At 41.9% G+C, this 26,583-nt stretch overlaps 1 protein-coding gene across 2 annotated transcripts; it reads right to left on the bottom strand.

Moving 5' to 3' along the window:
- On the bottom strand, nucleotides 1-25,650 carry WDR1 (WD repeat domain 1). Of its 2 annotated transcripts, none has more exons than XM_032775768.2 (15): nucleotides 25,423-25,650; nucleotides 24,844-24,965; nucleotides 20,133-20,223; nucleotides 15,373-15,520; nucleotides 12,084-12,264; nucleotides 10,029-10,106; nucleotides 9,054-9,134; nucleotides 8,694-8,927; nucleotides 7,691-7,778; nucleotides 6,331-6,487; nucleotides 5,350-5,437; nucleotides 3,107-3,217; nucleotides 2,482-2,655; nucleotides 1,262-1,406; nucleotides 1-649 (listed from the first exon to the last, which is right to left on the bottom strand). In XM_032775768.2, exons 1-15 carry the CDS (start codon nucleotides 25,436-25,438, stop codon nucleotides 540-542), a joined length of 1,824 nt encoding a protein of 607 aa, XP_032631659.1. In that variant the 5' UTR covers nucleotides 25,439-25,650; the 3' UTR covers nucleotides 1-539. The 2 variants fall into 2 exon arrangements, with proteins under 2 accessions (XP_032631659.1, XP_074922695.1); XM_075066594.1 differs by having other exon boundaries at nucleotides 455-649; nucleotides 15,369-15,520; nucleotides 25,423-25,563.
- Nucleotides 25,651-26,583: the final 933 nt, after the last annotated feature.

Genomic DNA, 26,583 nt, shown 5'->3' with positions numbered 1-26,583 from the left:
TGAAATACATAAAGAGTTTATTATGTGTGACGTACCCCATTTCATTATGGGGAGGAGAAAATCTGAGGCAACAGTTTGGTGCAGTACAGACAAGCAACGTAATATACAGTAGCTGCACACAGCTTGATTTGTTTTGAATCACAACTAAATATTCCTACTCTGACAATTAGTACAGAAATGTTCTGCAATTAGAAAAAATGAGAAGTATTTCTCTCATGCTGTACAATCTCACACGGACTCTGTTAGAAAATAACTGATCATGTTTGAATTTTTCATGGCAACTTGTTCGGCTGTTGTCTCTGGAATGTTCAGCACAAAGGTTAAGTTTCAGACATAATTTAAGTGCTTTTCATGTGCAAACTGTTACTGGCTAAAGCTTTCAAAGTACATTTAATTACAGATATGAACACCCTGTAAAGATATGAGGATATGATAAAGACCCAGAGGACAACAGAATTTTTTTTTTCTTTTAAAAGAGAAGTGTTATGTTCCACTGCAGTAGTTCTAGTCCCTGATGAGGTCCTTCCAAGTAGGACTGTTCACTTGTAGGAGATAGACCATTCTTTGACAGAAGCATCATGGGATGTTGTTACCAGGGTATGTTCATCCAGCCATGCCAAGCTGCTTACATGATGTAGCCTATGAGCATCTGTGCAGATGGAAGGAGATAATACTGCATTTTAAAAAACTCAGTTTAAGAATTGATAGGTTATTATAGTAATCTTAGGACAATATTTTTATTTCGGAAAAAGAATTCAATTAGAACATAAGAACGGCCATACCTGATCAGACCAAAGGTCCATTTAACCCAGTATCCTGTCTACCGACAGTCCAATGTCAGGTGCCCCAGAGGGAATGAACAGAACAGGTAATCATCAAGTGATCCATCCCGTCATCCATTCCCAGCTTCTGGCAAACAGAGGCTAGGGACACCATCCCTGTCCATCCTGGACAATAGCTATTGATGGACCTAGCCTCCATGAATTTATTTAGCTGGTTTTTGAACTGTAGTGCACAAAGTACTTGTAAAAATGCAATTGCCTGCAAAGCGTACTTAGTGAATGGCAGTCTTGATCCATAGAACAATTAGAAGGTTAAAATTACATTACAGGGGGCAGGCTAGATGTCTCCGCTTCTGTCTAGAGGGGAAAATAATTGCTAGCGTAATTCTGACAGAGAGAGAAAGCACTGTCCATATTTTGAGAGAGACCAGTAATTCTCAAAACTAAACCTCTTTCTATGAAAGAGGTGCACAACATACCTGGTATCTTGACTCTGGTCTCCGGGTCACTTAAGGTCCAAACATAAACCATCATGTCCATGCCCCCAGAAGCAAAATGCTCATTGTCTGGAGACCAGGCAAGGCAAACAATTTTTGCATGATGTCCATAGAAGATGTTATGTTCCTATTTGGGAGATATTGGTAAAATGGTGTTATTTTAAACACTTCAAGTAGCTGTTCTGCTACCTGTCATATTGTCCCTCATTAACAGGAAACAAATTTTAACATGTTGCTAGAACAGCTAAAATATATCTGTATACCCCAGGTACCCAGTAAAATTCTAAGCTAAATGACCTTTACATTTGAAAATCATGGTTATTGCACAAGTCTGTCGTGGGAGCCATTTAAAATTTCCATTTTATTCTGCTTCTATTAACATCTGAAAGGAGCCAACAGAACTCAAACCAAAATGAATAAAAAATGATAGGACTGGATGTTCAAATTTTAAGCAAACACCAACTGGAGATCCTAGGACTCAAATGTCCTGCTCAGCTGTAGCACAGAAGGTTATATGAAGCCTCTGAAAGTAGCTGCACAGTAGGTGTTTTGAGAAAAAACCCATACTTGATGGTGACCACATTACAAATGGAATCTTTCCGAAACCCCCTCTTCTGTCCTTCAACCCCCGCCAGCCAAGTTCCCCAAAGACCAGGGCAAATTGAAGTGGCACCAGCCTCTGCCATAACAGATGCTAAACTTCTACAACTTTCTAGATCCACAGCTCCTCCACATGCGGTGTACCTCATCCAGTACACTAAGTGCCCAAACAACAACTGTGTGGGTGAAAAGAGACACTACGCTCTCAAATGAACTCAGACAGAAAGAAGGATAAAAAACAAACAAACACAACATACCAACCAACCACGGGCAAGCATTCCTCACAAAAATGATCACTCTATATCTGACCTCACAGCCCTTGTCCTCAAAGGGAACCTGCACAACACCTCCAAAAAAATGAGCCTGGGAACTTAAGACTGATCCTTGGTGTCCAGTGGAGTTTAATACAGACAGACAGTGGATCTGTGGCTCATTACAGTTATTTGTAACCCACTAACCTTCCTTTGTCCTGCAACACTAGAGGTGTTAACTACCCATGGTCACCTTAAGTTGTCTCTTGAATGTGGGTTAAATACATATGCAGTTTTAGGACTAGTAAATACTTGTGTTGGAAATCACAAGTCAGATACAGCAATTCTTACCGCATAGCCATCAGCAACACTAAAGACAGTGACAACTTTGTTTGCATCACAAACTGCAAGAAAGGCACCATCATGAGAATATGACAGGTCAGTCACAGGACCTTTAGCTTGCAAGGTCTTCTCATCGATTTTCAGAGAGGTTCCTTGGATTGAATATAGATAGACATTCCCATCCTGCAAGTTAATAATGAAAGTCAAAGCTTTACAACAAAATCAGGAAGGCTATTAAGTTAGAGGATCATATGCAGTTACAGATATTTCTCCCTTTGAAAAAAATACATAAATCAATATTTTTAGAATGTATTGGCCATGTCAAATTAAAAACATGCTGCTGCTTTAAGACATGGGGAGAGTTTTGATAAAAGCTTAACTATCTAGGGAGAAGATCTGTGGTTAGTATACATTCCCCAAGAAGTGGGAAAATCTAATGGAAAGAGGCCAGAAGATAGCAGCTTAACAAAAATCCCCAACAGCACAACTTTAAATTAAAAGCAAAAACATTAGTACACTGCCAACTTTGATACCTTGGTGCAGCAATAGCTAAGTGATATTTAATGAACAAGCAAAACCAAAAAGCTTGCAACCATGGAATACTGTTCCAGTGCTCACTAGAGTGTATCCTTACCAATCCTCCCACTGCAGTTGTACCACCTCCTGGGTGAACGGCCACCACTTCTGGTTCATAGCCAGGGTCCTCAATTGCAAAACACTTCTTCTTATTCTTCATCAAGATGATCTATAAATGCAGAGCAATGTACCATAGAGAACACTGGTTCAAGATGCTTGACAGGCTATAATGTCTCGCCATACACACTATGCTTGTAGCCACAGTAGGAGTTACTACTTCATTGGTTCAAAAGGAGTATTGAGATTCATTCTAATCTGTTTAGATTAGAAGTACGAGACACCTATACCTGGCAACTAAGCTTTTTCTCCTCTGAGCATTTGAAAGTGATGCAGGTGCTGGTGCAGACCACCTTCAATCTACAAACTGCAAGCAGTCAGGACACGCTCTTGCATACTGTTAGCTGAAGTCCATTTAGTCACAACAAAAGAGGTGCATGAAGGAATCTAGCATTTCAAGCAATGCCTACTATCTTTCACAGTACTGTCTTCAGTTGGGAGGGCTGAGTTACGAAGTACACATGCTGTTGATCTCAACTGCATCATCCGATCTATTTGTTTTTAGTTATGACTGCCTCTAACAGGAAACTCTAGCTGGATAGGAAAATGAGCCTTTGCACATGAGATTATAAGAGTTTAACCCACATCCTTATTAGTCAAAAGCATTACAAAAGGAATGCAAGCATGGGTGGCAGGTGAACCCTGGGCTCGGGGAAGCAAGTGGCCGGCTACCCTTTCTGCCCAAGGCCCTGCCCTGCCTGCCGGAGCCCAGAGGCCTCTCTCCCACCCCCCGCGCAAGTGCTGGGCCTGCCTGGCCCCCACCCCAATAGCCCCAGCCGCAGGGGAAGAGCCCCCTGCAGCACACTACCAGGAAGGGGTCTGGGGGCTGAGCGTGAGTGGGGGTCGTGCAAGGCTGTTTGGAGAGGCTCAGTCTTCCCCAGCCTTTGAGACCCATCGCCCATGAACGCAAGTGTGGTTTTAAACAGACATCCCCTAAGAAACAAGGATCTTTGGTTCTGCATCATTTGCATCATGCTGAGAGCTTGAGTAATCCTCGAACTATTGTAGAGTGTGCTCCAACAATAGCCAAGAGATCCATATCTATGGTGCCAGGAGGTGATAAGCAAGCTGTACACCAAAGATGGATACAAGAGCATAAGTGGAGTAGCCTACCAAAGTAATGAATGTTCAGGCAAGAGACTAAGGAGAACTAGTCCCTGTTTCTGTATTTTTACTACTGACAAAAGGTCTTAAGAGTGTTATCCTGACCATATCCAATATAGTTATCAGCAACTAATGATTCTGTGTTTCTTATATTAGCTATAATCTTCCTTTCAATTTTTAAAAAGGATGTTAAATATCTATTGGGATTTTGGTTTTAAAGAGAGGTTCTTATGCAAGGACATCTGTCTAGTCACTGTATAAGCTAGAAGGTTAGATATATATTTGCTCCTGCTCATTAACAGAAAAAGCTACCTTCCATATTTAAACTGTTCACACACCCCCACCAAAAGGAGGAAAAACAAATTAAAGAAGAAACTAACACTGCTGTAATCAGCACTGGATTCAAATTTCAGGTAGATTTTCATATTGACTCAGCCTCTTTTGGCATCATTAGAGGAGTATGGCTACATACAGTTCAGGCACTGATTTAACAAAAATTAGTTTTTCTATCCATTTTAAAAAGTTTGGTGCAACCCCGTAGCATGGATGCAGGTACACACTGATACTGGTGCAATGCATCCACAACAGAGGTCTGCTCCAACTTAAAATAGACAAGTGGATTAAAAAAGAAAAAAACCAAAGCAGAAGAACCCCACTGTATTTAGATAAGTCTTACAGCAGCAGATTCTTTGATTTAGTTATGTTTGTACAGAATTTAAAAATAGTAAGGTGCCATACAAGTGCTGTTACCATGGGCTAACATTAACAGCTGATCCACAATGACAGCTGCCTCTACCAACAGACTCCTCCACTGAAATAAGTTTTAGAAATTTGTTAGTGTACCAATGACATACTCAGAGCATTAAATACTGTATAGGTTACACAGGGCACATCTACACAGCAACCAGACACCTGCAGCTGGCCCATACCAGCCGACTTGGGCTCACAGGACTTGGAATTCCACACAGCAATGAAACAGCTCTGCAGTCCAAGCCTCACAAGCCCAAGTTGGCTGGCCCAGGCCAGCTGTGGGTGTCCAGTTGCTGTATAGACATACCGAGATATAATCCTGATACTTACTTGTCCAATGCATATAACTACCGTATATCCACCAGGACCAACAGCTAAACATTTTGGTTGAACATCCATTTTTACAACATCCTGGCCACTGAAAAGAAAAATACACATGGCTTTTGTGTCTTTATTTTATTCATGTACAAGTCTCAATTCAATATAGTCAGCCATTGAGAGATCCTTGAAAAGTAATCAAGAAATAAAAAAGTCTTCAGGTCTGCAATATGCAGACAGTTCCGTTAGCTAGCTGTTGAATATCATTTCAAGGTATCTAAATTCACAATCACGATCTACAGCTGGATTCCAGTCTTAGAAGTTAGGGCTTCTCTACATGGGGACACCTGGGAAAATTAACCTGATTTAAAATTTTACAGTGGATTACTTTACCCACATTAAATCATCATGTGGCTACTCTGATTCAGAATTAAAGTGACCTTAATTAATCTTCAGAGAGATATACTAGGTAATCCTAAAAGGACTCATCTCCTGAGGAGGCAGGATAGCCATAACCACAGCAGAAAGAATGTTTTCCAAAAAGAATCTTAGATCATGTTTTCTTCTTATACAGTGTACTATATAAAGCCACATAAGAACAGAAGCATGCTCTCTTTCAGGTATATCTATATAGTGAAGATAAAACCTACACAAGTCATGTAAGACAAGACACAGATACATCTGGTACTTAAGAAATAAAAAGTAAAAATCAGAAAAAAAACACTATCTAAGAAATTAGTCTCATGTATGTGGAAAAAAATTAACTGATTTTCTATTGTTTCATAGATAAAGCAAGTTGGGTATTGCAAGCATTTCTAGGATTTTCATGGTAACTTGAAAAATTTGCACAAGTTGTATGATGAAGCCATTCAGCATCCCACACTATACCAGTGAATTTTTTTTTTAAAAACCACACCAAAAAAAGAAAAACCAAACACCAAACCACTCATCCCATACATACATAACACAACCAAATATGGCAGCTTCACTAACCTGTAGTCTCTTTTGGTTAGGCTAGTATAACGCACAGTGTCATCCATACTGCAACTGACCAGATGATCCAATTCATCCACGGCCATTCTAGAAACCTGGTTTGTATGCCCTTTTCCAGAAAAGTCATCATTCTCCCCAGTTTCAGAATCCCAATAATGTGAGAAGTAGAATTAAGGAAATTTTTCTTAGAAGTGTGTGGTGGCGGTGTTGCGGAAAAAAAACTAGGACTTCCAACTCCCAATTCCAGATAATGAAAACACTGACTCAAGTATTCCATAAAGGAACTAAATAAAATATTTGAATAACAAGTTTAGAACAGCAAAGAGGTATTGGCAAACAACTAATCATTTAGTGTTAGGTCTCAATGCCTAAGGAACACTTTCCAAGAGGGATACGGATATAAACACTGTATCTGTACTTTTCTTAACAAGGGACTAGTCAATCTGGTATGTTATCACCATGAGAGCTTCTTCCTCAGCAAACCTGCAAGTTTGTGTCATATATTTGCCAAAAAGATAATGCAGGTAAAGTGTGCATTATGTTCACGAGCATAAAAGTGTATTATACATCACATGTTTAAGGGAATGTATAAAGAAATTGTATAAATTCACATTGCCCGTTACAGAAAAAGCTAGTAGGGTTCAGCTTAAAAATCCTCACAGGCTGACCCTCTGACAACACCCTGGGGGGAGATCTAGATTGCATTCCACGTTTATTGCTCCATGGGCCAGTGGGAACTGGAATTATATAATTAATAGATGTGCAAATTCTCAGGGAGTTGGGGGCCTGATTATGCTTGAGATACTGGCTAGACAAGGAACCATAATGAGTGGGTGACAGTCTTACCATGAGGACTGCAAAGAAATTAAGGCTACGATAAGGTGGTGAGAAACTTGCAGCTCTGAGAGCAATGCATAAATCTAGGCTTATTATACAAACCCAGAGGCAGAGCAACAAGGAGTTAGTAATACTTTCAGTTTAGGAATGACTTGATTACCTGTTCTGTTCACTCCCTCTGAAGCACCTGACATTGGCCACTACTGAAGACAGGAGACTGAGCTGGGTGGACCTTTAGTCTGACTCAGTATGGCTGTTCTTATGAATGTTAATAGGGATTCATGTAAGACTACTGTGGTCAGGAAAGCAAGTTATTACAGAGAATGGTAAAGATTACAGATAAGTGCCATGTTAGTTACAAGTTAGCATGAATTTGGTTCGGCAATATGATTTTATTCAGGAATGTCAGAGGAGGTTATCTTGTCTTCAGTAAAAAGTGATTTTAAGAGTTCCTAGAAAGTAGAATACCCATCTTAAGGGGAAGTGGGACTAGAATAAACCATTTGATCACCAGAAAGGATATTAATGTGTCCATCATGACTTCCAGAGTAAATATAGGATTTTCCACCATTTTTATGCACTGTCAGACACTGAATTGATTTGCTATGACCCTGTGAAAGAATATAATTAATGGGCAATTCATTTCTCAGTTATTCATTCAAACTAAAACAAAAGCAATCGGTTCACAAAGTGCTACTGGTAAGATTTAGAAAGTAACATCAGTTTGGTTTTGGTCTTTGTTCAATCTCAAAATTCAAATGACTAGTTGTCTAGGTCTGTTTCAATGAATCAATACATAAAGAAAGTGTTACAGCACTGATATTTCTATATAAATTCTAAAGAATTAAATATTCTGTAATATGAATAGTCACACACTTATTTTTGGATGGAGATCCCTTTAGGACCCTTTCCATGCATAAGTGTTATGTTCCATCATAAACAAGTTCAGTGTTTACAAGATGGTTAAATATGGTCACCTACATGTATAGGTTGCCAGAATTACAGTAACAAGAATAAAAAAATAAAAAAAAAAAAAAAAAAAAAAAAAAAAAATCTAGGACACAGGTTTCTAGTTCATGTAAAAATATAACTCCCATGGGATTGCTTTGTCACCCCGCCACATAATTCCTATTATTAGAGCTTGACTGCATAGTGAACCATATCTCCACGTTCACAACAGTTAGCACTTGCAGGATGATGAAAGATGCTCATGAGTGGTATTCTAACTCCGATTCTTTTAGTGCAATTTTAAGCATGTTTAAAAACTAGTGTGGAAGTAATCTTAATTATGCTAATAAGAGAGCTCATTACTCACCTACACATTTGCACAAAGTATAACTACTATATCTGACTGCTATGACTCAGGTGTTAGTCAGTGATATGCTCAGCAATATCCAGGCTTGATGGTTCAAAGAGATTTCTTACAGCCACATTTTAATGGAACAGTTACTATTCCCAAAGATTATTGCTAAAACCAAACTATGTGTAGTAGAAGGTCTGCTGCAGCATGATCAAGGTCAACATACCTTTATGACACGTAGAGGCTTATTTGGGTTATTCTTATCCAAATAGTTAATGTAACCAGAGAGGGAGAGGCTCAGTAAATGGTCCTTCTGCCACAAGCAACCCAACTGCTGATCCAGAACATTTGATCCCATGTTAAACGTACTGACAACAGAGTTAGCACCAACATCCCAGATTTTAGCAGTTTTGTCTCCAGAAGCAGAAAGCAAGTGAGTACTATCAGGGCTCCAGCTAATCTGTAAAAACAAGTACCTGCCTTAGTATAGTGACTGCCACTTTCCATTGACAACAGTATAAGATCTTGCAATAGTAAGTTAGATATTTATTGTGCTGCAGTTATGAAACACACAAAATATACTTACAGCATAAATGCCTCCATCATGAGCCTTATTTCCACCCAGAGCACAAACCTTCTCTCCAGTCTTCCCATCATAGACAAAAATCTATAAACAAAAAAGCCCAAAACACATCACATAAGCATATTGTACAAAGTAACAGATAATTAGAGGAAGCTTGCACATATACAATCTCCAAAATGTCTTATACAGCTAGTTCTTTGCTGCAGGAATTAAAGGAACTCTGTAAAGGTCAAGTGAAGGCTTCAAGACAAATGCATACTGTACATTAAATATTTAAAGGTACCAGAGGATGTTAAGGCATTCTAAATAAAAGCAGCAGGCTGTTCCATGCAGGAATTCTGACATCTGAAATACTGGGAAGTATTATGCTTATGGCTCCTACTGTGATAGCTGCCATTCCCAGCTAGTCACTGGAATCTGCCTATATGCAAGAAGCTAGCCATGGCAACAGTGGTGTTGTCATTTTTGACCTCCTTAGCTGATAAAAATGTGTAGAGAGATAGGCTCTTACCCAGCCATGTATACTGCACCCACCTTCTCAGCCAGTGCAAGGAGTCTAGCAGTGGAAGCACCAGCACACTTACGTGGTGGTACAGGATCAAGCCCTTTCATAGGGGATTTGAGAATTTTTGGGTATTTTCCTTTGAGCCTGAAGAAAGCCTTGCTGCAAAAAGCTGTAGGCAGAGGTGGTATCCCCCCCAGCAGATAAGTAGCCTGCACTGGGGAGGAGCATCAGGAAGAGAGAGAAACAGGTACAGCCTGATAGGAGCAACACCAGGTTTTTGTAGAACAGCTGCTATTGCAGCCGTATCATGGGAGAATAATGACAGTTCTTAAGTCTGTTTTCTCAGAGTAAAAAGAGAATCCGTATGTAGGCTGTGGAACTGCTCCCCAAAGCCCCATCCCCCTCAAAGAATGTGTAACTCCCAATTATTCCCCTCCCCCAAGTGGATATTGATGTGGCAGCTCATTTTTTACCTGGCCATCTGCACTAGATGTAGCGAATCTGTTCCCATCAGGAGAGAACCTCACACAGTTAACAAAACGGCTGTGGTCCTGCAGGAGACAGTGATTAGCACCCAGCCAAAAACAGAAAAGCTTTAGACATCTTAGATAAGTTACTTGATCCCCATGAGACCCATTCGTTTACAGTGAAATTCTCAAGCAAGAGGCTTTCCACCCTACTCAAGCCACAGACTGGCTGTGAGGGAGAGGCCTACAGAGGCAACGTCTGCGCCATCCAGCATAGGTAAGAATGGAGGGTTACAGAGGTGGGTCAAGAGCAGCCACAGGATCCATGGCTCTGCAGTTCAAATAACTTTAATGCAGGATACAAGTCAGATTAGGAGTAATCACCATGGCTTTGGTTAGGAGGGAAGAGCCCCATCCCATTCAGGATTGCTATTTTGTCTCCACCCACCCCCATCTGGTCACTTCATATGCATAAAGCCTTAGGAATCAGGCTTATGCAAGTGAGTTGAATTCCACCCATAATAGTCAGAAAATGCATGCATTTCATGCCCAATGTTTATAACAAACTTTACTCATTGATTTGGATTTTGCTAAAGAAGCAGTTACGGAAAGCTGAACGGTCTGAGTCACCCATACACCAGTCTAGCCACTATCAGTAATCATTTAAACCTTCAGGAGTTTGTTCTCCAAGAGGATTGTCTACACTACAAAAAACCGAACAACCTTGACAGAGTGTCTCAGAGTTTGGGTCAGCAGGGTAAATATTTCCACTAAGGCTCTGAGACTCCTCCCCACCTTGCCAGGTCTGAGTCCTGGCTCCTGCCAGAGTGGGAATATCTACACTGCTGTTTTCAGCTCTATAACACAAGCCAGGGTTAGCTGACCTGGGTTCCCAGACTCACTGATAGATTTCCCTCCCCCCATGCCGTGCAGACATTTTTTGGCTCTCTTACAATAAGAAGTAGCTTCTGAAGTTCAAATGTATATTTGGTAGTGATACCACTTTACTGACTGTGGCACTAAAAACTGCTCTTCTGCTAAGTCTGGAATGGACAAAGGACTAAAAAGCACTTAACTAAGGGTTTAAAGTCACCTTAAGGCACATGCAAACAATAGGTTTCCAATTGCCTTAAAATTAGTTGCAAAGTTTAACTTTTCAAGAAGCCCTACTAGTATGGTAGGGACTGCAACAGCGCTAAGTGGCAAGGCCTACCCAGAAGAAGACAGGCCCCCCAAGTAATAAGGCCAGGAAACTCCCTAAGGGATGACATAAGAAATTTGAACAGTTTGGATATAGTCATTCCATTTGGTTTGTTTTTTGGAAGGTCTCATGTTGCACAAGTGCAACACAAACCAGAAATTAAAGCTGACTTGTTATTTTCATAGTCCAGACAGAAAGTAACAAAGGATGAAAATTAGATTTGTAATTTCAATTTCATTTTTAAAATAAACCAGTAGTGATTTTTCGAGACCTAGGCTAACATTTTCAAAGCTGCCTCAAGGGATTTGGATGCTTAATTCCTGTTTAGAATTGAAAATCCAAATCCCTTAAAGAGATTTGAAGATTCCAAAGCCCTCCTGCACCACAGCTTTCCCATCCCCCGCCCAAACTGGCACTGCTGAAAGTATTGTTAAAAAACCATGGCAGAATATTTTGAGATTGGACTAAATGAAGGAAAAAAACTGCTCCTCAAGAAGGGATTGTGAACATTGTTATACTTCCTACAAACCCACAAAAGAGTAATGAAAACCAGCACAGAAAAAGATGTGAGATGACACTAAATTTAAAATTATACTGTTTTGAAGAACTAGTCTAGAGAGAGTTTCCTTTCTAACCCATCATTTATTTTGTTTTTCTGAGCTTAAGCTAGACCTTCAATTATCCTCAACCATGGCTACTCAATGCTAAGTAGATTTTAAACTGGAAACCAAGATTTTGTTATCGCAATGAGCTGTATCACAAAAAAGAACTGTGAAGACTTTTTAGTATACATCCATACGACTTAACATAGAGACATAACAGAACTTATGTGCAGAAGGAGAAAAGTATGTTAGACTCACGCTTATTGTAAACTTGAATTTGAATGGCGGTCCCTCAAAGAAAGCACCACAATTGTCATCACTGCCAGTTACTATACGATAGGGTCTTGTTTGTTTTATATCCACACTGTTGATCACCTTGTTGTGCCCAGAGATCTCTCCGACTGAAGAGCCAGTATCCCATAGGAACACTGCTCCAAATCTATTTAAAGATGACAACACACATAGTCCATAAAATAAAGATTACATGAAAACTCCTTGAGCATCAGTAATCGGCATACTGAGTGCACGCAGACAATAGAAATTAGGTCATCTAGTTAATCTCATGCAAGTGCAGCATTGTTCCCTAAAGGACTTGAATATCCTTTGTCTAGGAGACAGAGTCCAAAAACTCAAAAGAGGATGACATCTGCCACATGTACCAAGCAGAGAAGCAAACACAAAGCTTTTTAAATTAAAAATATCCTTTGGATCTCATTTTAAGGGATCAACTACTTAAAGCATACTGAGAGGAGCAAGTTGTTGTCCCAGGTGGATAGTTGTTACAAACAGATAATGGATAGTATGGAAGGCTGGAATATAAAACAGCATCAAGTCCATCATATATAGGGTCCTACCAAATTCATGGTCCATTTTGGTAAATGTCATACGATTTTAAAAATTGTAAATTTCATGATTTTAGCTATTTAAATCTGAGATTTCACAATCCTGTAATTGTAGGGGTACTGACCCCCCCCAAAAGGAGGGGGGTTGCACACTAGGTTATTGTAGGAGTGTTTGCAGTACTGCTACCCTTACTTCTGCACTGCTGCTGGCAGTGGTGCTGCGCTCCCAGCCAGCAGCTGCTGCTCTCCAGTTTTGAAGGCAATGCTACTGCCAGCAGCAGCGCAGAAGAAAGGATGACAGGGCATGATATTGCCACCCTTACTTCTTTGCTGCTGCCTGCAGAACTGGGCCCTCAGTCAGCAGCACAGAAGTAGAAGTAGCATAGTATAGTATTGCTACCCTTACTTTGATGCTGCTGCTAGCAGGGTTCTGCCTCCAGAGCTGGGTGCCCAGCCACTGCTCTCTGGCCACGCGGCTCTGAAGGCAGTGCAGAAGTAAGGGCAGCCCACCCCACCCCCCCAACTCCCTTTTGGTCAGGTCTCTCAATTTGAGAAATGCTGGTCTCCCCTGTGAAATTTGTATAATAGAGGGTAAAAAGCACACAAGAGACCAGATTTCACAGTCTGTGATGTATTTTTCATGGTGAATTTATGTGATTTAGACCAGAACAGTTGATTATTGATTTAACGTCCTCTAGGTATATACATGTATTCCAACTGCAAGATGTTAATAAAGTAATTAGTAGCTCACCTATACTGAACACCACCTAGAGATTTCCAAAATAACTTACTGTAATGTCAGAGACAGTTCAGTGAGGGACAAGAACTACTGAGTGACTAGAATACAAATCTTAGTATACCGAAGTGTTGGCAGTTACTATATCAGGGGTATTTAAAAAACCAAACCAAACCCAAAGAGTTAGTTAGTAACCACAACAATAAAACAAGTTTTATTAGAACACATGAAAAATCCTTTGTCAGCTCTTGTGTTTTTAAAACAGTAAAAAAATACTCTGTCACTAAAGTAGTTAAAACAAGTTCTAGACAATCATTTCAGCAAGTTTCTAAAATGGAGCTGGATTTGCTGGAAGTGCAATATGATTCGTTAGGAAACCTTAATAACTTTGCTCTATTTTTTACTTCTGGGCATTTTGAAAGAAAAACAAAAATAGATACATTGATATGGAAGATACCATACACATTTCTTCAGTACCAACCCTTGGGACATTAGCAAACAAACTAATGCAGGAGGTGTCTCCCCAAAGAATTAAGTTAGGAGTCAATACACAGTAGAATCTCAAAGATACAAGCACCAGAGTTATGGACTTACTGGTCAACCGGACACTAATCAGGCAGCAGCAGAGACAAAAATGCCTTGGGGCTTTAGTCCTGGGCATCAGCCACAGGGGGTTGGAGGGGTGCACGAAGAGAAAAGGAAAGAAGTTTGGGACTTTAGATGTAGGGGTGGAGGGAGGTAGTGCTGGGGCTTCAGCCACACAGCTCCATTCCCAGCTTCAGCCCCAGTGCTCCCCCCCACAGCTAAACCCCTGACTTGTTCCCCACTGAAACTGGGAGTGGAGCCATGGGAAAACCCTGAGCCACAGCACCCCCTGTGGGACAGAGGCTGGGAACAGAGCTGCAGGGCTGAAGCCCTGAGCCACAGCGCGCCCTCTGGGTCGAATGCCCTGAGCTCTGGTGCTTTCATGGGGCAGAAGCCCTGACCTCTCCAACCCCATGCCTGGAACCCTGAACTCCCCACTCTGCAGATGCAACCGCATCCCACTCCCGGCAGTGGAAGTCTATAATGTCTCGTTCAGAGTTACGGAACATTTCAGGGTTACAAATAACCTCCATTCCGAAGATGTCCATAACAGAGGTGCTATTGTAACAGCCACTCATATGGAACAGTAATTAGTCTTAAGATACAGTATGTGGCCTTTTCCTGGAGGCCACTCTTGCTGGATTGGTCCCTATCTTCACAGGTCTGCCAGTCTTTTGTACTGGCAAGTGTACACACGTACCTGATTGAAGCTATACAATGGGCACTTTCAGCCTGATAGACAAGATTGCAATTGGTGGTGTTCTTATTGCAATTAAACCCCAAAATGGAGTTGTGCTCATGTGGAAGATGCAAATATAAAAGTGTGATTCTCTCTCCAACAACACATTTTGTAAACATTTATTGTTCTGAGATCTCTGCAGTTCTCTCTGCTACACAAAAACACCCCCCTCCAAAAAAATAAAAAAAAAATAAACCAAAAAACAAAAACACACCTCACCACACCCTGTTAACAAAATTGGCAATCTTTAATTGATTGTATGTAGTGCCATAGCCATGTCAGTCCCAGAATGAGAGAGACAGGGTGGGTGAGACAGTATCTTTTATTGGACCATCTCACCCACCTTGTCTCCCTAATCTTGAATTGATGCCATTTAAGAAGAGGGAGAGAAAAAAAAAAATAAAAAAAGTAGTACTGCTCTAAAAAGGTCTATTTTAATGGCATTGTGCTTCCCCAGTGAATAAGCTACTAACAGTTCTGCAGCTGTCAAATGCTATGTAAAGAGTTTTGCTACTAAACAGTGAATCTAGAAGTCTAAACAACGAGTGCGATACACATTTTGCTTTGAGGAGCTTAAAGCTTTCTGCATCACTGATTTTGTTTTGTTAGGACAAAACAGTTTACAGTAGATTGAGAATTACTCACTTCTCCCTGCCTTCCCCCACAGCGGCAAGCCTCTTGCTGTCTTCAGTCCAGGCAATATCCTTGATTTTTCCTGCAAATGGCTGATATTCATACTTCAGTAGGTGTTCCTTCTGTGTGGTATCCCAAATTCTAAGCTTTCCAGAAACATCTGCCGTAACACAATAGTACACAATTATCACTGTTCCAGCAGGTATCAAATAGTCACGTCTCAGCAATCTGAGACAGTAAAAATTTTCAACCATACTGATCGCTAGTGCTAAAAACCTACCATCATACGCCATTATACAGACTAAGATTCCTAAATAAAATTGAATCCAATAAGCATTAGAAATTGGAGCTTGTTAAAATCATATGCAAAGTTCATCATGCAGAACTGATGATTACAGGTGTGTCCGAGATACGCAGAGCAGTCAGGCATTTGTGCAAATATGACCTTTTAGGTCTCCAACCACAAGCATAAATACCTGGCCTACTCAGTGCATACAGAACTTAAATGCACACGTACAAAGTTTAAAAGCTGGATTGCTACCCAAAAGTCAAATAAGTGTATTCAACAATCATTGTCCATCATCCCCCAACTTCAAGGGATCACCAATCCATGAAAGAATTTCAAGTGATCTGTGAGTCCACTGATGGCTGAGGAGGCCTATTCTAGAGCCACAGACTCTTCCACATTGCAGACACATTTCCAAGCAGATGGGTGAGCCTGGGACGTTGGTTTGAGCCCTGGCCTGCTTGGTCAATCCTGTTTTTCCATTATTCAACAACGGTGATGTCACAACAGGCAAGGGATACAAGTTTATCCTTTTTAGGCCAGAGGTCTCATATTTATGCTTAATATTTCTGAGCTTTCATTGTCAGTTGCCTTGAGTCAATTACCACGTCTTCAGAATACTAGAGAAGCGTGGAACACACTTCAGTTTAGAGGAAATATTGTGGTGGTATTAGTCACAAGTTGTGACGCTCTGTACCTCGGGCAGGGGACACCTTACAACCCCATGTTCATCTTTATAAAATGATTGTGTGGTATCCAATGCAAAGTTTGTCATGTCAGGTGTCTTCGGAAGGCTCATGATGCACTGAGCATGGTTGTTATAGCAATGTTCTAGTAATGTTAATTTCATGTATATAGTTATGAGGCTGAAAATGTATCCTCATAAAGCAAGCCCAGACAAAAATTCCCCAAGAACACCTCATCAGGGCAGGTATGGGACAAACTCAGCCCAGCCTCACAGGAACCAAGGATGCTGACCTAGGCAGCAACAAAAGAATATGTTAGCCTCTCGAAGAAGTCATTCGCCTTCCTTTGGTCAGTTTGGAACCGTGATGAGGTAATGCTCACCTGACTCTGAAGGGAGGGCACACAAAGCCAAGAGGAAAGAAATGACATGATAAAAGGGAGACATTTGCCACGCTCTCTCTCTCCCACCTATATCTACAGACATCACACCAAACGACTGAAGAGCTGATCAAAGAGGAGAGCCTGGCTGAAGAGCAGCCAGCCAGCCTGTGGTGAGAAGCATCTAAGTTTGTAAGAGCACTCAAAGTGTTAAGATCAGCTTCAAATGTGTTTTGCTTTTATTTCATTTGAAGAAATCTGACTTAGGTTTTAAGTCAAAACATATCTTTATAGTTAATAAATTTGTTTATTCTACCTGTGCATTTGGTATGAAGTGTGTCAGAGGCTCCCCTCAGGATAACAAGACTGACACATATCCAATTTCTTTGTTAAACTGACGAACTCATAGAAGCTTGCAGTGTCCAGTAGGCATAACTGGATACTGCAAGACGGAGGTTACTAGGATTGTGTCTAGGACTGGAGATATTGGCTAGTATCATTCAGCTGCACAATCCAAGGAGCAGCTTACATGCCAGAGGCTGTGTGTGAATAGCCCAGGAGCTAGGTTCCTACAGCAGAGCAGAGAGAGGCTGGCTCTCAGAGTCAAGGATTGGAGTGATTTAGCAGATCACCGGTCCAGATAAACACCAGAGGGGAACACCACACAAGTAGAACATTTTGTAATTCAGACAGGTTTAGTCTTTTGCAATACAAATAATTTACTCTTTGCCTTTTTTAAAGGCCTAATATAAAAACGCACAGTTTTGAAAAAGTTTGCATATTAAGGACAGAAGGTAGTAATCTATTCCACCCACGAGAATTCAGCTTGTGTATTTAACGTTATGTGTATTTAGATGGTCCTCTTCAATACGATATCTGGCCCCTCACAACACCCATGACGTGAGGTAGGGACTGATCCCTATTTTACAGATAGGGAAAGAGGCACCAGGTGGATTAAGTGGTTTTTCTAAGAATACCTAAGAGTTAATTATAGAACCTGGATTCAAAACTATTATTCCTGAGTCCCAGGCCTGTACCCCGACCACTGAAGTAGCACTTGAAGACAACAATATCTACATTAGTATTTTGTTATTCCTCTCCCGCATCATTTCACTACTGCTGTAGTAGCAATGGTGGGAACACTAGCATAAAAAGTGTGCAGGTCTCTTTTCCCCGGGTTATCTAATTCAGCTCAGCAATAACTGGGGGAAAATGCAGGGATGGATGCTTCTCAGTGACACTTAAGACTTAATGCACAATTGCTTCAAATTTAAATTTTTTTTTGGTACAAAAGACTCACACAGCCAGAGATACTTAAAGGTTAAATGTATGCTTTTGATCTATGCTCAGTGGAGTGGCGAGTTACTTACAGGTTATATACAAAAAAAAAAAAAAAGTTTCAGGGGAAGACTTTTGATACCCCAACAATCAAACATTGAGTATGTGGTAGGATGGATGATGGCTCAGATGGCCCTGCTAGCAGACTCACTAAATAATGATCTGTGCTTAGAGCAGCTTCTCCAACCAGACCACAGTTAAGAGAAAATGCAGCACTGATCCCAGTGTGTGGGGGTGGGGGTGAGGGAAGGGGGTGGTGCATGCACTACTGTTCAAAGTCCCTCAGAGTGGAATTTTATATTTCCAATGCCCTGCCTATTAATAAGAATAAAGCAGATGGGCACTTGGGCAAAGTGAAATATCAACACAGAACAAACCCAGAAATGCTGGGTTTGGGGCAGGGGGACACTACACACAGTATTTTAAAAAGGAACCAGTTTGACAATCACATGGACTGGTAGCCAGGAAAACCCTGCCTTTGATACAGACTATTTTACAAGGCTGCACTACCCAGACTTTTTACACTCCCCATCTGTGCCTCAAAAGATATGTGCAAAGCTTAGGATCTGCATGGAGGGGTCCACGGGGGTGGTAGGGAGAGTCACTGAAACTTCCTGCAAATTCAAGATAGCCATGTTGAGAGATAAGAGAGAGAATGAATTTAGATGGTCCCACTCTGAGATTAATACAGCCATGTTGAGTGAGGTACAACTCTGCAAGAGCACGCTCTCATAGCAGGTCCATACTGGTTCTTCTATTTAGGAGCCGAGAGTATGTACAAACGATGTGCACACCCAACGTTCTGTGGAACCTGGTTTCATGGAACCTCCCTGTGCACAGCTCAGCTTTGAAGAAAACGCTGATAGAACCTCTATGGAAGTGAAGGACCTGGTGATCTGAGACTAGATCTAAAGCCATGGAGTGGTTCTAGAGCCATAACCTGGCCCATGATATCTTGGCAGTGCTGTGAAGCTACTCAGGAACTTTGCTGGAGCCAGGATTCCGGCCTGGAGCAGATTTAATCTTGCAGGCTCCAGAAGTCAATTTGCCATGTGTTCACATTTGGAAGGTTTTATTTTCAACCAAACGGATTGGGAACTTATTTAAAAATAAATATGAAGACAAGTCAGGGACTTGAAATCAAGTTAAGATGTTTCTTGTCAATACAGCCACCATGAAAGTGTTATATGTTTCTTTAAAAATATTTTTAAAGTACTTGTAGTTTATTAATATTTATTTTCTAACACTTACCATCTTTAAAGTTTCCCTTATTGATTTTTGTCCTTTCATCTGACAAAGATCAATTATCTAATGGAGCATAGCATTAATGTAGGTTTCTTTGTTTATAAAACGGTATCAAAAATAAATTTTAGTTTCTGCCAGGAAGCCAGATGAGGCGGCAAGGGCTTTGTTTAGTGTAGATTTCTCAAAGTTTGGGTTCATTCTCACTGTTTTCATAGAATCTTTGCACAAAAATAGTTTGAGAATCAGCATCCTTTCCCAGCTAAGTTGCTGTGGTGAAAACTGCAGTTCAGTTTACAGCCCTGAGAGAGATCAGTCCAGCAACAAGGAAAATGAGGACCTTTTTGTGTGCATATGAGACAGCCACACACAGACCCAGTGGAAGAATTTCATTTTAGAGACAGAATTTAACACTATATTTACAGTTTAGAGAACTTGTAAAGAGCAAAAACCAAAATTAAAAATTCCATAGTTCGCTCCTAACGCTGATGCACATACAAGGCATGCACTATAGCTAAAGGACTGTTTATAATAAGTTATTTATAGGTCTATTACGTATAAGTTTAGAGTATATTAAAATACTTCTTTGTTTAAATCCAACATGTATCACTTCAAAAAGAAATGATACACTATGCTCCCTCCTCCATGAGGAGACAAGTTTAACGCTAATGGCACATCGTTAGGAAAAAAATACTTCTTTGTTTCAGCTTTGTTAAATACGTATTATGTAGTCTACCAATGTTCAAGCTGTATACCTAAAGTCTGTGCCACTAAGTTTTAACCTAAGCATTTTAGCAGTCCTGTCCCATAGCTCATGCCAGAATGTGTTCTGATACTTTACCTCCAGATGCTATGTAGAATCCACTGGGAGCATACTTGGCAACCACAACTTGATGGGCATGCTCAGTATAGATATCAGCAATTGCTGGATTCTACAGATAAAACAGAATTAAAAAGTTACAAAAAAATGACATTTGTGGGTTTCAGAGAAAAAAAGAAACAAAATTGTTTTAAAGCTGAGGCATTGGAGATACTTAAATCCCATCTACAATAAAGAGGAAGCGAGAACAACAGTAAAACAAACTGCTGATCAGTGGGAACTTATTGTTTAGTGTGACAGACAATACAGGGTCTAACATGGCTGCTGTAGTGAGAAACAATATCCTCACTGGCCAATGACACATTAGCATAATTCCCAAAATACCTGTCCGCAATACTAGAGGTTGGCAATTCATTGACTGATAAAGACTAAGTTGCACTGGAAGGCAGAGAGAAAGGGTTCCAGAACAGGAATCAAGATAAAAGCACTTAAATATATACAACTGTACAGAAAGATGGGTAGGCGAAAGGAGAAAGTAATGTTCTACTTTGTAGAGTACTAAGCATGTAAAAGTTGCTTCAGTGAAACATGCCTATAAAGCCTTAGAACAAAAAATGTTAGACAACTCCTTGCTTAGAAGGACATATGCACTTGTAGTTTCTGATGTATTAATACTGTAAGTCTTCACTGTTAGAACTAGAGACATTTTATGAGAGTTGCATCAGCAGGCACAGGCGAATACTTAGCTACTTGGCTACACTTGCAGATGTAGAGCACTGGGAGTTAAACCAGCCTTCAGAGACCACAGCAGGAAAAATGCTGCCATATGTTTACGCTGTCAGCTGCAAGCGCACTGGCATGGCCACATTAGCAGCTCTGGCAATGCTACGAAGAGCAGTGCATTGTGGAAGCTATCCCAGTGTGCAAGTGCTTGCAATGTGTCTTTCAAATGGGGGGGAGGGAGTGTGTTGCGTGTATGTCAGGGGAGACAATGTGTTGTGGGGGGCTGAGTGTGTCAGCATGCTGTCTTGTAAGTTCAGACAGCAGCAGCCCCTCCTCCCCCACACTCACAACAGCAGCATTCCACACTAATGGCTTGCTTTGTCCCGGAGCAGATAAGCATGCCAGCTGTCAGAAATGGAGCTCTGAAAGAGGATATCCCCATGCCTGTGGCCGATTTCAAACCAATGAGAAGAGTGGCCTCTTGACTTCAGGGGATTATGGGACGTTGCCGGAGGCCATTCACAGCACAGTAATGCAACACCTCATCCACACTGATGCCAGGGCCTTTCAGCTGGGGTACAGCACACTTTATGCTTCTTGTGGAGGTGGATTACCAGGAGCGCTTTAGCTGTAGAGTCCAGGTGCTCTACATGTCTTGCCAGTCACACCTCAGGAGTTAGGGAGGCAGGGGCTGCTTTAATAAACTCTAACTTGTAAGTGATTTACTAAGGGTTTGGCTACAATGCGGACTGAAATGCCCTTGTCTTTTGGGGAAAGTAATTTATAAGCAGATTTCCCCAAACAGATTTCAACAGAAGGGCTAGTATAAAGTTATTCCTATGAGCAATAGGAAAATTGGGATCCAGAAGAAGTTACAATTATAGCTTTTATGCTTCTCTTTGCAGAGGTCTTCAAACTCCATAGCAGAAGGGACACTTAGGTCATTCAACGCATGCTCAGATGCCTCAAAGTTTAACCACAAAACTGACTCAGTGAATGAATGAGTGCTGATGAGTGAGGAGCTCTATCATCCCCACCACATCAAGGAGAGTGCCATCAAAATACAAGAGATACTGGTCTATATTTGTTATTGGATGTCATAATATTTATTCCGTAGAGTATTGACTGTTCAAGTGCAGCAGGCCAGCTAAATTAAAATTTTAGACTGATGGTTCTGCAATTTGTCAGTTCACCTTTCATCTCCAAAAAAGACCTGTGTTGTTTGGTCAAAAGGAAAGAAGTGTGGGTTAAATTGTTTTGATGCTGTAATTCATAAACATTTGTTCGACTGCATCATAAAATCATTAAGTAATAGGGTATGATTCGATTATGCGCTCAGGAGAAACTGGGCTGTTCCAGAGTACTGACTCTGTATTAGGAAACTTGCAGGCTTTTGACCAGGAAAAGGTCTTGCTCTTGCCAGTACTATCAGTCTCTCAGAGATGTAATGTAGCTTACTCAAGCAAGGGTAAGCTTTTCTATTTCTAGTCTAGAATACATTTATATCAGTTGAGTGCTCTTCTAGCTCTGGCAAGTCAGAAATTATTGTACTTTACAGAGATACCCAATTCCCTGACACTCCATTTTGCTGGGTGATTGAATGTAAGTAAGCAAAACATGTCAGTTCTACAGGACAAGTAAGTTCATATTCCTCTCTGTTGTAGTTTTATCTTCTATAAGTTCAGGAGGCTCTCTGTATACTGCATTCTATTGCCAACATTATGAGTTGTTTTTGTTTTGTAGCAGAGCTACATCAGCCCACTGAAGCTAAATGGATAAAAACTGGACTTAAGGGACACTGAATTTAAGACAGTCAAGCTTCTGATTTATTTATTTTTTTAAGCCTACTGATGGTTAAAGATTATGAATGCCAAACATAAAGAAGTCTTTTTTCCAGTTTATTTTCTTTGTACATTTAATAGCACTATTTCCCTCAATTATAGCTAGTTCCTTCATTTGCATGCATCTTTCACCCAACAGGGAAGAGAAACATTTGTTTAGAATTAGAAGTTATGACAGGACCAGAAAAACTAGGACTGGAATGAATGGAAATTCAGGGGCAGGTACAGTATCTAACATCATCATTAACTCATTCTTTGAGGAGGACCAGCTAGCAGGAAAAGGAGGGAGGGACTTGTTCAACACTACCACCACCAAACACAGAATTCAGGTAATTCACTGAGCTTATGTGGCCCTTACACTGAAACCAGAGCTGCTTATGATAGCTTGGAACTCAAACTGCCTCAGACTTTGCAGGAAGAAGGACCCATAATGGAAGTAAAATATTCATGAGATATCAAGTCTTCCAAGTATCACTGATCCCTCCTGCCTTAGCAATGCTTTTCCAACATATATCCAAGACTTAAATGTACTGAATCAAGTTTTGGACTTCTCTGTCATAGCTAAGAGACCATCCTCATTAGCCTCAAGTACTTCACTGCGGGCAATGGATTTGTAAGACACTAATGACCTGTCTGGTTTGTTGACTAGGATGAAGCAGTCCCAGTTGGAATTGGGAGAGTTATTCTATTGTACAGGAGTCGCATGTAGTATTCTACAAGAGTCTGTCCCTTGATTGTGTTGACATCGGGTAGAGTTATTTGACTAGCCTTCCCTATTTTTGATGGGGAGTGTTTCAGAGACGAGATTAATAGGTAATACAGGCATGGTCCTTTACTAAGGAGAGGATTATTCTCATTTAATACTACTATTAAATTGCAACAGACTGAACCAAAGACTAGGATGGATGCTTTTGCAACATTAAAACTATTAAAACAAATTTGTAACAGGCTGCAGTCAGCTGACAACTACCAGAAGACTCCCCCAAACCCCCGCCTGCCAGTTTACTCTTACTTTTATAGCATACCAAAAAATGTAGGTATTAGTTTTAATGTTATGACTAAGTCAACTGGCTTGGATATCTTTCTGTACATCTGTCGTACTACATCATTTTACTTTCTTAGCTGAAACTTTTGGTTTCAAGAAGACTGAGACTTTTTTGCTGTTGTCATTTAGCCAAGATGTGGGCCCACAACTATGTTGAAACATTAGAACTAGAGTCCAATGAAGTTTTTTTTAAAAAACACCAAGAAACCTGAGATGACATTTAAAAAAAAAAACAAACTGAAAACAATTTAGTATTTGGTTCCATATCATGGAAGGCACTTTCAGCACACTGGCAGCTAGAAAAAGATTTGCATATACCCAACAAAGGGTGGTGGTGGGGGGGCACAAATCCTGGAGAACCTCTGTCAGAGATAAACCTTGGAATTTCCAGCTTTCCATGACCATGATACATGATCTTCCCACCTGTAAGATCCCCCGCCCCAACAAAGTTTACATTACATTGGGCTGGGGGAGAGGAGGAGGAAGGAGAATAGGGTGAGGAGTCTCATTTTCCAGTAACAAAAAATACATTTACTATTTTGAAGACTATATTGAACCCAGACCCCAAAAGAATAAAACAACTCTACAAGTCAGCTTTCCCATGCATTTCAATAGAAGGCAATTATTACTATTTAAATGGCACATTGTTCAAATAGGTGAGAGCTGTTTTGATTTCTCAAATGCAACAGAGTAAGCTACACAGCACTGGATTTGCTTTGTAAGAGTGTTTTTCTCCAAGAAGACAGCTTAGCCCAGGAATTGGGGGTATATTAACTTAATAAATCCATTTTTATGGATCCCTAGGCCCCATAATACAGATATTCGTATGACCATATTAACAGGGCCATGCAGAGCATGACATACCAATCCCACCCTAAATCCTACAGAAAAGGATGAGAGGAGGAGATTTTGCAGAGATTTTCTACAGATTTCTGTAGTCCCCTCCCTGCCCACAATTTTATGACTGAGTCATACAGCCTCCCTTTTCATCACAGATCTATCTGACCTCAACAGAAATTCCAAAGTATCAACAAGTCATTATGGGAGAGCAGCTGGAAAACCAGAAAGAAACTTAGAGGAAGAACTACATCATGAAACAAACAAAAACTATATTATACATTACATCAATGTTTCTGATGACGACACATTTTCCATTGGTATACAGAAAGTTGTTGCCCTTGGGATCCCCTCCAATAATTTTGGAGACACCTCTTTCAACCTGGGGGAGGCTGGCAAACACTTTTTCTACAAAAAGAAAAAAAAAAAATGTAGATGTTGATTCCGAGCATCCCTAGCAAGCGTCGTTCAAAAGCAAGTCAAGCCGCCCCAGTGGCTGCTGCTGAACAGTCACTTGTTGCTGCCCTCGAAGCCCGGGACACGGAACACTTTGCACCCAGCACAACCCGGGCGATCCACTCTGGAGCCGTGCGGGGCTAACGGGGGTCCCCGGAGAGCGAGCCCAGCGCGGTCCCAGGCACCGCCCGGGACAGGAGCAGCGGCAGCGCAGGCACGGCCGGAGCCCGAGCAGGCGGCACCGGAGCCATTGACTCGGCACGACGGCTCCGGGCGCGCCGGGCTGAGCCAGCCACCCGCCGCACAACCCCCAGGCGGCAGCAGCCACCCGGGCGGGCTCCGGGCAGGCAGCCACACGAAGGTGGCTCCCTCCAGGGCACGGGAACAGCCGGGCACCCCCCGCACTTACTGTTCTCGAACGGCATCTTCGCCCACTTGTTCCCGCGGCCAAAGGGAGGCGATGCGCTCGGTGCCCAGGCAGCGGCCCAGCCTCTCCCTGCTCCTGCCTCAGTCCCAAGCTGCAAAGCAGGAAGCGCCCGCCGAGTTCGCCGCTACTCCCCTGCTTTGACCATATATAGTCAACTCTGCGCTCGCCGAGGAGCGGCAGCAGCTCCCCACCGCCGCGAGCCCGCTCCCCAAGCCCCGCCCCGGAAACGTCGTAGACTCGCGCCAGCCGCGACCGGCCCAACCCCAGTCTGGGCGCGCGCAACAGAGAAAGAGATAGGGCAGAGACTTCACCCGGCCTCGGCTTCTGCGCATGCTCGCTCCCTTCGGGCAGTCCTCTGGCGCGTGCGCGAAAGGCAGAGGTGAAGCCGTGCGGCGGGGGCTGTTTGTCCTTAGTGTGCCCTGCCCCCACTTCCTTGGCCGAACTGCACAGGGCAGGGCACGGAGAAGAAGGATCGATAGCAAGCGGGCAGTGGGGGGAAGGGAGGCGGGTGTGAGCAGAGGGAGGGGGAGGAGAGACAGTAGGGTGAGAAGGAGGGGCCGTGGGGCCGGGTGGAGATGGCGGTGGGGAAGAAGACGGGGCACTGGGGCTGTGGGGAGATAGGCGAGCGGGAGTTCGTGGGCGGGAGCAGCAGATATAAAGGAGGTTAGGACCGAGAATCGGTGTGGGAGGGAACGGAGGGTAGCACAGATCAGGTGCGGGCACAGGGGGGATGGGAGCAGGCAAAGGTGGTTAAAAGTGGTTGCTGGGAGACAGTGGGAAGTGGTTGCAGAGCCAGGGTGTGAGATGGCAACAGATCAGGAGTGGATACAAGACGGAGGAGCAGATCTCGGGTGGGTGAAAGAAAATGGTGGCGCAGATTTGGGCAGGATGACAGTGGATTGATCAAGGAAGAGGCTGGGTAGCTGAGGAAGCAGATCAGTAGGGAGTATGAGAATGGAGGAGGAAAGAAGGATCTACTCTTAGAAGCTACTTTGGCTGGTCTCCAGTCCTGCTGTGCTTTGGTCCACAACATAGGTGGTACATGGATTTTGTTCTGAAAATAACTGCTTCATGGACACAACCATGCTTGTTATAACTTAGAAAAAGGTGTCAGCACAAAAACCGAGATATAGTTGTACTGAG

Source organism: Chelonoidis abingdonii, chromosome 5 (genome assembly GCF_003597395.2).
Source record: "Chelonoidis abingdonii isolate Lonesome George chromosome 5, CheloAbing_2.0, whole genome shotgun sequence".
Classification (NCBI taxonomy): Eukaryota; Metazoa; Chordata; order Testudines; family Testudinidae; genus Chelonoidis; species Chelonoidis abingdonii.
The sequence above is the reverse complement of the archived record's forward strand: the minus strand, read 5'-3'. Positions and strand labels throughout refer to the sequence as shown.